The sequence below is a fragment of the Mustela nigripes genome, chromosome 1 (genome assembly GCF_022355385.1).
Source record: "Mustela nigripes isolate SB6536 chromosome 1, MUSNIG.SB6536, whole genome shotgun sequence".
Taxonomy (NCBI): Eukaryota; Metazoa; Chordata; class Mammalia; order Carnivora; family Mustelidae; genus Mustela; species Mustela nigripes.
The window spans coordinates 98,089,111-98,100,856 of NC_081557.1; the positions used below are offsets into that span (position 1 = coordinate 98,089,111).

At 46.2% G+C, this 11,746-nt stretch overlaps 1 protein-coding gene and 1 long non-coding RNA gene across 5 annotated transcripts in view; one reads left to right on the forward strand and one right to left on the reverse strand.

Annotated features, from left to right (window-relative positions):
- The window catches only part of FDX1 (ferredoxin 1), a 32,004-nt gene extending 21,483 nt beyond the window's left edge, over window positions 1-10,521 (reverse strand). Inside the window, exons 1-2 of the mRNA XM_059417804.1 lie at window positions 10,223-10,521; window positions 4,929-5,053 (exon numbers count right to left, since the gene is read on the reverse strand). Coding sequence (XP_059273787.1) covers window positions 4,929-5,053; window positions 10,223-10,389 — 292 coding nt within the window. The 5' untranslated portion in view covers window positions 10,390-10,521. The remainder of the gene's footprint in view (window positions 1-4,928; window positions 5,054-10,222) is intronic.
- A 172-nt stretch (window positions 10,522-10,693) lies between these two features.
- Window positions 10,694-11,746, forward strand: part of LOC132028622 (uncharacterized) — a 59,519-nt gene continuing 58,466 nt past the window's right edge. For 2 of the 4 annotated variants that reach the window (XR_009407485.1, XR_009407483.1), the window contains exon 1: window positions 10,719-10,782. This is a non-coding gene — a long non-coding RNA (uncharacterized LOC132028622). Of the gene's footprint in view, window positions 10,783-11,746 lie in introns of all 4 variants that reach the window. The other 2 variants (XR_009407482.1, XR_009407484.1) reach the window with 2 other exon arrangements.

Sequence of the window (11,746 nt, forward strand, 5' to 3'; positions counted from 1 at the left end):
CCTCGGCCTCCTTGGGGGGAGCTTCGAGTGTGGGCCACACTCTCCCATTTCTTTTGGTGCTTGAACTTTTTTTACTGAAAGTGGACACTGGAGATAACATGATGTAGCAACTGTGGAAATGAAGGTCTCCACCCTGTGACCCAGGTTTGCTGTTGCTCCTGGGGACTTTCCTGTTCTAATTCTCTCAAGTCTGTCTTCCTGTGTGCACCACTGAGGTCTCTGCTCAGTTAGCTTAGTGGTCAGCCAGATGCCCGAGCAGGGTGTCCTTCAGAGCTTGGACCAGTGAGTCTTCTACCCTTTGCCGACAAGCTTGGTGTGTGTGTGTGGTGTGCTCCCTCGACATTCAACTAGCCTACACGTCTGTCTCAGCCCTCACCGTGCAGGACCTGACGGGGAGCCAGGGTGAGAGGCTAGGATGCTGTCACGTCCTTCTTGGGCACGAGCAGGGTCCTGCACGTGTGCATGGCCCTTCCAGATCCCCAGGGCATTTCAAAGCCCGCTATGGACATCTTGTTCCCCACATCTTCCTTCTAAATGTTTGGCCGGGCTCGCGCTTGCCCAGCTGGTGTGTGAAACAGCTGTAGGTGATGTTTCAGACTAAAGGCACAGGGACAGAGCTCCCTGCACAGAGCAGTCTCGGAGGCAGGCCAAAGAACGATGCCCTGGGATGGAGCTTTCCCGGGAAGCTGTAGGACTCGTGACCGTGTTCTGGAGATGGGACTTCCCAAGGAATCCAAATCCCATCTGCCCGGCGGCTGCGAGGCTGCTGGGCTTCACAGCTCCTGTAGTTCTGAAGCTGCGGAGTCTTAAAGTGACTGCAGGAGTGGGGAGAGGATGAGGAAAGGCCAAGTTAAAATGCCACAAATGCTACTATTCTTACCAGGGTCAGCGCTGGGCTCAGCACTTCACTTCCGATAGCCCGTTGAATCCTCAAGAGCCCCGTGAGGCCGGAACCTTTATAATCCTTTCTCACAGAAGAGGAAATTGGGGCATACGGATTTTTGAGTGGCTTGCTCCAGGTCTCACGGCCAGTAAGAGATGTCTTAGTGCTGGTTTGTGAACCATAAACTGATTCCCCAGTCTATTCTCAATCACTGTGTGCTGTTCCACTTTTCATTTGTGAGAGAAAAAATCAGAGAAACTAAGTTGAGTTAAAAGCATAGCTGAATGCGGGGGTGCCTGGGGTTGCTCAGTCATTTAAGCATCTGACTCCTGATATCAGCTCAGGTTATGATCTCAGGGTCGTAAGTTCAAGCTCTGTGTTGGCCTCCATATGCTGAATGTGGAGCCTATGTGAAGCCTACTTAAAAAAAAGAAAAAAAGAAAAAAAATTTTTTTAAGATGTTACTGAATAAACTCATGAGGAAGGCGAATTATAAATTTTATAGAATATATATTTTACATAAATTACCAATGAGTTCTTTCCCTAAATTAGTCATTCTTTTTTTTTAATTTCTTTTCAGCATAACAGTATTCATTGTTTTTGCACCACACCCAGTGCTCCATGCAATCCGTGCCCTCCCTAATACCCACCACCTGGTTCCCCCAACCTCCCCGCCCCTTCAAAACCCTCAGATTGTTTTTCAGAGTCCATAGTCTCTCATGGTTCACCTCCCCTTCCAATTTCCCCCAACTCCCTCTCCTCTCTAACTCCCCATGTCCTCCATGCTATTTCTTATGCTCCACAAATAAGTGAAACCATATGATAACTGACTCTCTTTGCTTGACTTATTTCACTAAGCATAATCTCTTCCAGTCCCGTCCATGTTGCTACAAAAGTTGGGTATTCACCCTTTCTGATGGAGGCATAATATTCCATAGTATATATGGACCACATCTTCCTTATCCATTCGTCCATTGAAGAGCATCTTGGTTCTTTCCACAGTTTGGCGACCGTGGCCATTGCTGCTATAAACATTGGGGTACAGATGGCCCTTCTTTTCACTACATCTGTATCTTTGGGGTAAACACCCAGGAGTGCAAAGGGTATTCATCCTTTCTGATGGAGGTATAATACTCCAAAGTGTATATGGACCACATCTTCCTTATCTATTCGTCTGTTGTTTGGAGACATATCTTGAAAGAAGTTGCTATGGCTGATATCGAAGAGGTTACTGCCTATGTTCTCCTCTAGGATTCTGATGGATTCCTGTCTCACGCTGAGGTCTTTTATCCATTTCTAGTTTATCTTTGTGTACAGCGTAAGAGAATGGTCAAGTTTCATTCTTCTACATATAACTGTCCAATTTTCCCAGCACCATTTATTGAAGAGACTGTCTTTTTTCCACTGTATATTTTTTCCTGCTTTGTCGAAGATTATTTGACCACAGAGTTGAGGGTCCGTATCTGGGCTCTCTTCTCTGTTCCACTGGTCTATGTGTCTGTTTTTATGCCAGTACCATCCTGTCTTGGTGATGATCACAGCTTTGTAGTAAAGCTTGAAATCAGGTAACGCGATGGCCCCCAGTTTTATTTTTGTTTTTCAACATATCCTTAGCAATTTGGGGTCTCTTCTGATTCCATACAAATTTTAGGATTATTTGCTCCAGCTCTTTGAAAAATATTGGTGGAATTTTGATCTGAATGGCATTAAAAGTATAGATTGCTCTAGGTAGTATATACATTTTAATAATGTTTATTCTTCTGATCCAAGAGCATGGAATGGTCTTCCATCTTTTTCCGTCTTCTTCAATTTCTTTCATGAGTGTTCTGTAGTTTCTTGAGTACAGATCCTTTACCTCTTTGGTTAGGTTTATTCACAGGTATCTTATGGTTCTTGGTACTATAGTAAATAGAATCGATTCTCTAATTTCCCTTTCTGTTAAATTAGTCATTCTTAACCACAGTGTAGATCTGAACCCTGTGCAACTATTTACAAGTCTACCTGCACAACTTTGCCTCTCCCTGTACTACTTAGGATGGAAGGCAGACGTCTGCATTTTTAAAAGTTCTGTAGAGGTTCTGAAACTCAGTCCCAGCCAAGAACCAGAGCATTCAACTAAAAAACTCCTTAAAATTAGAACTGTATCAATTCTTTCTGGGGCAGGTATTCACTCAGGAAGGACATCTCTTAGGGAAAACGGTAGAAAGGCAAAAGGAAAGGGAAAAGCAGAGGTTTGGGGGTGAGAGACTTGAGTCCTAGACCTCCTAACTGCTCCATGTATGACCCCAGAAAAATTAATTTCCCCGAACCTCATTTTCTTCATCTATAACATAGAAGGTTTTAAAAGACAAGTCTACTTCTTAGACTTGTTACAAGAACAGAAAACGTATGCTGGAATGTTGTTTGCACTCAAATGGCTGTTGTTATGATTAACCTGAACTGATGTTAGATGTAAGAATTCAGCAAATGCGACGCACTGTCAATTCTGGACAAAATCTACTCTGTGAGGCACCTGAGCAAGAGCTCGTAATCTCATACGGGAGAGGGGAATCCTCCCTAAAGAGGAAAACCGTGATGAGTATTAACACAGGCATATTTATTACACGAAGGGAAAATGGAGGAGACATAATTCTGATCTGGAAGGGCTCTTAAAAGTACAGAGTGAACAATGCCTTGAATGAGTCATAGTCAGATATACTCCTTGGGCCTTTCCTGTGGACCAGTGGTTCACAAACTTTAACATACATCAAAATCACACAGAGGACTGTGAAAACACATTGCTGGGCTCTACCGCAGCCTTTCTGATTCAGAAGGTCTAGCACGGGGCCTAAGGATCTGCATTTCCCAAGTGACATGAAGCTAATGGTAAAAGGAACCCCCTTTGAGAACCATCTCTCCAGAGAGAGAGAGAGAGAGAGACAGCGCTTGAGCAAAACTGCCAGGTGAAAGAACTGTGTGTCCCTGAGCCATAGGAAGGCAGTTTCTGGAACATCTGCTTTGAAGGCAGTTTCTGGAACATCTGGAACATCTGGTAAAGAATACAGTCAGAGCAAGACATAAAAACTTTCTAACTAAAACATTTCCTTCTCTAACAAGAGGTAGATAAACTGCCCTTCCAGGCAGGGGAACAGACATTCAAGACCATGTGGTGATGCAGGTTAGCTGGACGTGTTGCAGTGACTATTTTGTAATACATACAAATATTAAAACAGTATGTGACACACCTAAAACGAATATAAAGTTAAATGGCAATTATAGCACAGTAAAAATAAAATTTAAAAAAGAAGTAACTCCTTAACTCACTTAAAATAATGCATTAGCTCTATCAATACAAGAGAGCAGCAGTCAAACCCAAACTGAGGGACACATTTTATAAAATAATGTACCAGTGCTTTTCAAAAGTACAAGGTTGTGAAAAATAAGAAAGGACGAAAGAAATGTCACAGACTGAAGGGAATATGGACATATAATACCTAAATGCAACGTGGCCTCCTAGATTGAATCCCAAAACGAAAGACAGTTGGGAAAAAACAGGAAAATTCTATTAAATCTCAAGTTTTTGAGTAACTGAGTCAACATTAACTTTTGCGTTTTGATTACTATACCACAGTAATGTAAACTTTAACATTAGGGGAAGCTTAGTGAGGATTATATAGAAAAATTCTCTCTAAGTTGAAGGTATTTCCAAATATAAAGTTAAAACCAAAAGAATAAGTCAAAACTACTCCTCTGTGATATGACATTCATGACCTCTAACCTAGTGTCTTTCAACTCCAGTTGCTACCCCCAGCTTAGTGGCACACAAATCATCATCAGTAAGGGAATGAGGCAACAGACTTCGGGGCACATGGTTAATTCAATGTACAAAGAAGAAAAATGCAGTATCACTCATATTCTTTATAAATGAGAATTTAACACTAACATGTCATGAATTTTAGTATTTTACTTAGCATGCTAAAGGTTAAAATTCTACAAAAAAGCCCCCAAAAGTTGAAACCCATTTAATGGTTTCACTTGTAAATTTTAAGGAATGTCCCATACTCACCAAAACCATCAATATCTAGATTATTTTCGATCACAACATCCAGGAGAGAGTCACCAACTTTTCCTTTGGCTGTTAATGTCTCGCCGTCACGGTTTACAAAGTGAACTGTTATTTTATCTTCTGAGCTGGAAAGGAAGCAGTCCTTTATTACTTTTAGTCATTTCAAGGGATACTTTAAAATATTGTTTTCAGGGGCGCCTGAGTGGCTCAGTGGGTTAAGCCTCTGCCTTCGGCTCGGGTCATGATCCCAGGGTCCTGGGATCCAGCCCCACATCGGGCTCTCTGCTCCGAAGGGAGCCTGCTTCCCCCTCTCTCTCTCTGCCACTCTGCCTACTTGTGATCTCTGTCTGTCAAATAAATAAATAAAATCTTTAAAATATTGTTTTCAGGGCCACCTGTGTGGCTCAGTCGGTTAAGCGGTTGCCTGCGGCTCAGGTCATGACCCCGGGTCCTGGAATCAAGCCCTGCATTGGGCTCCCTGCTCCTCAAGGAGACAACTACTTCTCCCTCTCCCTCTGCCTGCTGCTCCCCTTGCTTGTGCTCTCTCTGTCAAATAAATAAATTAAATCTTTTTTTTAAAAAACATTGTTTTCAGAGCCTGTAAGGCCAAAGAAAATAGGGTGTGCGTCCATGGAGGTGCACCCACGCACACAAATATGTTTTCTATAGTATTTTCTTTCCTTTCCACAGCTTATTTGAGAAAAAGACATCACAAAGCTGAGGTATGTCTATCTCTCCACCTACCAGAGAGGAAGCTCTACCCACCACCTTAAAGGAAAGAGCAACCACATTTCTATTAAGGCCACATGTTGTGTCACCCCAAGGGTCATGGTCATAGGTCACAGTCACATGACAACATTTAGCAATCCTCATCAGTCATTAAATCTATGTTGCTCTCCCACAGCCCTCTTAAAAGCAATGTCTCTATGTAACATCCCTAAAAGATGAGAGCTTGGTCATGGAGCACTGGAAAAAGGCCCTTCGTTCTGGGGTCAGTACGACACCCGTCACGCAGGTGTCTGGTAGGCCCTGTGGCTGTGAGGCAGCAGTCCAACTGTTTCCTGAGCATTTAAACATCCTCATCATGTACTCAAAAATCAAAGGGACTAGTGTAGATCTGTGTGTGTTTGAATCCATGAGAGGATAAATAAAATGCTCCTTACGCATTTCATTACAGGATATTATGGTACCCACCAGAGTTAGCTGACTGACTTAAAGCACTTTCACTTCTCACAAACATCACTGAACAATCTGGGAGAAGAAATTCTGTTAGAACTAGAAGCCTGTCATCCACCGCCGGTCATTTTTTAATTTTTGCCTCACAAATGAAAACATGTACTTCAGCTGAAAAGAATTAGTTGCAATTTTCACTACCGCCAATAGATGGTAATAATCCATCAAAGAAAACTTTTGTGTAAGAAAAACCCTAGAATTATAGAATCCCAAATTTTCAAGTCCAATGATCTTATTTAACACATGAGGCAACTGAAAGCCCCTTTCAGATAATGCCCTCCCTGATAATTCAATGCTGAAAAAAGAGAATTGTATGAATTAAAAATTATCACCTGTGTATGTGTGTGTGTCCAAGAGAGAGAGATAGAGAGAGAGAGAGAGAGAAAATGTCCCTCCAAAAGGGCCAGTGCTCTCCAACTTCTCTTCACAGTCAGAAAGTACTTTTGAAGTACTCTTGAACATTAGTCCTGATTTTGAACTAGGTAACCGCCACCTCCCCAAGGCAGAGTGGCTGCGAATGAGGATACAGGGCGGACTCTTGGGGTTAATCCAAGAACACAGACAAAGAAAGAATGTAGGAGAACTGACCTCAGAGATACTCAGGACACGGAAAGAGAAGGTTCTGTTGACCATCTGTACAAGGAAGACTGAGAAAGACGGAAGAAACAATGTTAAGATCTGCAGCTCAGAAAAGGAGGGCTCTGGTTTAACCCAGAGTTCACAGTGGTGGAGCAGCCTTGGGGAAGATGGAAATGAGGTCAAGTCTACACCTGTTTTAATTGAGCTAAAAGAAAAGAACCAGAGAAGACTGTCCAGAAGCCAGATGGAAATACGGGTCTGAGCCCAGCACCGCAGTCTAGGGATCTGAGAAGGACAGATGCCCGGGAGCTAAAGGCTGCAGGAAGGACAATAGCAACAATCCCATCCCCCGACGTGCACCACTATAAGCCAAGGTTTTACCACTGCTGCTCTTCTGGAGCATTCTACAGCTAAGCTTACAGCACGGAAATGTGACATCAGACTCCTCTTCTATAAAATCAGGATAACATGTAGATTCCAGTTTTAACAACGGAGGCAAAATACCTAACACAGAGGAGCGCTCAACAAACACAGATTCGCAACTTTAAGACCTCAGTCCTTTTGTTGCTGAAAAGCCTGAAGGGCCATGTACTAAAGGCGTACAGTGCACAGAAAAAACCGCAGAGTGAGAGCAATGAAAGGTCTGCTGAAGGCTCGGAAAGGAAGCAGAAATGGGAGAGGAAGGGTAATCTGCAGTTGACAGAGCCTGGAACCCAAGAATCAGATGTAGGCTACCTCTGCGGCTCTGACACACGCGCGTGAGATGACCGTGGGAAGCCGCCCACTTCCTTGCTCAGAGACAGGGAGATGCAGGCAATAGTGACTTCAGCAAGCAGCTGAGACCATTCAAGGAAAGTCTGTGGAAACTCTGGTCCTTAAAGCACCATACACATGTACGTTACCCAAATACCTCTTTCCGACTGCTATTAGTCATTGGTATTGGTGGGTTTTATATTTTCCCCCCAATTCTAAGAACTCGCCAAAAGCCCTCAGCTGTTCTTCAGGGTAAGAATTCACGCACTGAGAAATATGGTCCTTCTAAATCTTCTACCATCGTCAATTAGTCAGTCAGCACCACACGCATCTCTTTTCTTCATTTGTTACCTTTTCCTACTGCCATTTATTCTGCTCGGCCACAGATGTTTTAAGGAAACTGTGAGGGGTGGCCATGGTAAGGTCGTGACAGACTTCTCCTAGAGAGGGAAGTGATTGGCTGCTGCCCACCTTTTTACCATGGTGGTGGGGGGGGCGGGCTTGGGGCATTTGGTCCCGGGAAAGAGCCCCTTTTAGGGCTCCCTACTTCCATAGCCACCCTAACTCTTCCAAATGACTCCTTGGGCTAAAGATTTCTCAATTCTTATGGTGTTTGCTAAACACCTAGTTTGCCAGCTACTTAACATGAATTTGTATCCCCCACCCCACCTACCTCCCAGGATTTTCTTGAGAGTGAAGTACAAGTTTTGTGATAGCCCTTTGGAACCAAAATCCCAACAAAATATGAAGTATTGTGTCAGGGTATTTTGGAGCAAGAGGAGTTTTTCAACTCTGTTATTGATAACTTAGCTACACGCGCAACTTCCCAAGACGGAACTACAGCCTCTAGGCTGCTCTGTCCAGTGGAACAGATCTGCACCAGCAGAGATGTTCTGTACCTGCGGCGTCCAATACAGTAGCTGCTGGCCCCACGCAGCTGCTGAGTACTTGACATGTGGCCAGTGCAACTGGAATGCTGAATCTTTTCACTGAATTTAACGTAAGTTATCTTAAAGAGCCACATGTGGTTAGTCATATCCAAACTGGAAAACACAAGCCTCAGATAGCTTGGAAAATCTAGCTGTAGCTCCAAAGTCTGCAATACGAGGCACAAGGCCATCCACTGAAACAGGGCCAAGGTGGGGAAAGGAGGATTATGAGGGAACAGAACAGATGTGCTTCCTTCTAAGACAATTTGTCTAAGCAAGTTCAAACTTAGTAAGTTTAGGGGAGATAACTCCCATTTACAAAAGCACTCATGTTCTCTTTAAATACTGGTTTTGCAAATATGTTCGATATATGTCCTAATTTATACACGACTTTTCAAGAATGCATCCATAGCAGAAAGCAAGACACACGCATGTAGAGAGGTCAAGGAAACAGGGACAAAGTAATCTGGCTTGCCTTCTCCATTATCTCCCCCACAGTCCACGAAACAAAAATTTATTGAGCACACTCTATCTAACAGGATTAAAGGGGGCAAGATGATTAAGTCCTGGTCTCTGTTCTCCGGGACCTTATCAAGAAGAAACCAGATAGGGGTGCCTGGGTGGCTCAGTGGATTAAAGCCTCTGCCTTCGGCTCAGGTCATGATTCCAGGGTCCAGGGATAGAGCCCCGCATCGGGCTCTCTGCTCAAGTGGGGAGCCTGCTTCCTCCTCTCTCTCTGCCTGCCTCTCTGCCTACTTGTGATCTCTGTCTGTCAAATAAATAAATAAAATCTTTAAAAAAAAAAAAAAAAGAAAGAAAGAAACCAGATAAGGCAGTGGACAACACTCTGCCTCCAGTTCTTGCATCCTGCTAGGGGACAGCAAGGACCTGCATCACACACGGCCCCACCACACTGCTGCACTCTGAAATGATGAGTACATTTTAATTCTAGGACATCGCAGGGGGCTGTGTCTTTGAAAAACCAACATGCCCAAGAATATAAAACTTCACCATATTTGGGGAAAATTTTGTCACTTCAACATATAATACACAACACAACACTGTGGGCCTCAGTAGCTACAGTTCACGGGGGGCCTCCCCTGAGCCCTCCCCAGTTTGCGAGGCACAAAACTACCTGTACTACCTGACTTAGTCTTCAAATAACTGTACGACGCCTACACTAGTGCTATGCCCCATTTATAAATGGGGAAACTGAGGCCTACAGTGATGAAGGAAGTTAGGCATTAAGGCCAGTTTAAAACCCTGCCTTGCCAACCCCAAGGCAGAGCCTTTTAGCCCGGAACCAGCTCGGAGAGAGCAGTCAGGGCAGTACCGGGAACAGAGTGGGTGTTTTCCAAACAGACATTCATTTCTCTGCCAGAGAACCGAAACAGAATGTCCCAACAGGGCGGGGGAAAGGCCCAGGACGAAAACTGCTGGCCAGGACATCCGTGGGGAGCATCTTATGAAGGTCACTGCTGGCTCCGTTCAAATCAAAGGTCAGCGCCCAGCCAAACCCCGGGAGCGGGCCGCGGCAAAGCGCACGGTTTTCTGGAGGACCCCGGGAGGTGCGGGGAGCGGGAGAGCCTGGGTCCCGCGGCCCCTATTCCCGCAGGCGTCAGCGGGACACAGGGGAGACAGGCCCGCAGAAGCGCTACGGGCCGGGAGGGCCGAACCGCGAGCGATCGCGGACAGGGCCCGGGACGCTGGCGCCCGAGCAGAAGCAGCGGAACGGGGAAGCCCACGCCGCCCCGCCGCGGCGCCCGGGACCCCCGCCCGCATGCGCACGCCGCGTCTCACCTGCTCCGCGCCGGCGTCGACACGCTCAGCGTCCGGGGCAGCCCCCCCGCGCTGCCGCCCCAGCCGGGGGCCGCGCGGGATCCGGCGACGAGCAGCCAGCGACGGGCCGCGCTGCCCAGGGCCGCGGAGGCGACGCGCAGGAGCCGGGCGCCCCCCGCGGCGGCCATAGCCGGTGGTCACGTAAAGACCGGAAGCGACGGCAGCGGTCGGCTCGGCGAGTGCGAACAGGCCGCCGCGCCGGACGCCCGGGGGTCCGCGGGGAGGAGCGCGGCGGCTGGGGGTCCCGGCGAGGGCCTGCTCGGTGCGGCGGCCGGGCTGCGCGCGCCTTCCGGGTGACCTATAAACCCGGCGGCACCCCGAGTGCAGCGCCTCCCCCTGCCGGTTCCCACGCCTCCCGGGCGGGTGTGGCCTGTCGGGGGCGGGGCTGAGCGCGGGGGCGGCGCCCCTCGCGACCAGGTTGGCCTGCACCTTGCGGCTCCTACGGCGGGGGGCGCGCCGGAAGCCGGAGCTGGGAGAGGCCGGCGACGTCGCACGGGAAGGTACCGTAGAAGGACCGGCAGGTAAGGAAGCCACCGCTGCTGTTTCGCCCTTCTCTCGCCTTCTCCCCGTTCAAAACAGAACAAAACCCAGTGTGGGCGATTATCATCCTGGAGTTCAGGTTAGGGAAAAAAGGGAATTCTGGGCATTGTCAAACGAGGACAGTAGGAAATTTCACAATGCCAGCAGACGTGATACACAGAGGAACAGTTATGATTATAAAGGGATACTGGAGAAAGCCGGTATTAATTCAGGGTCAATAAATGCTCGTGCAGCCCATGAAATCCACGAGTTTGGAAACCTTTTGATGAACTGTGTTTTTTTTAAGGGCTTCTACAAAATGCAAGGAAGATGAACTTAAAAATACCCGTTATCATGATTGATACGTTGTGGTGGAAAGAACGTGGGCTTTGAGGTCAGAAATAGCGATGTTCAAATCCAAGGTCTGCCACTCCTGAGCTCTGAGACCTTGGGGGAATTATTGTCAAGGATCAGAGTTCCCACCAAAACACTTAAACACTGATAAGATGTTCCAGTCTTCAGGGCCATTCTGAGGGTTACAGAAAAAAAAAAAAAAAAGTACAAGGAATGGCAAAATGCGTCACAAATTTTAATGTGACAGCTTCCTGGGCCCCCCTCCCTAAAGCCATCTTTAAAGATGCCAAAGGTCAAAGTCAAGCCCATATTGCAGATGTGCTTTACACAATAAAAGATACTTTAAAAATTAATTAAATGAATTAAATAGTTATTAAATATTTTAAAATACTTTAAAAACTATTCAGAACAAGGAAGTCTAGACCTGAGTAAAGTTTCTCGAGACACTGTGTGCTGGGCCTTGAACCTGATGGCAGAGAAAAGGCAGTCATTTGGCTCCCAAATTGCCTAAATCTTCCCTTAAAGAGAGAAATTTTCAGGCTGGAAAGGGACCACAAACCCAGACAAGTTAGTCGGAAAGAGAAGGTTTTTTTTTTTTTTTTTTTTTTTTTT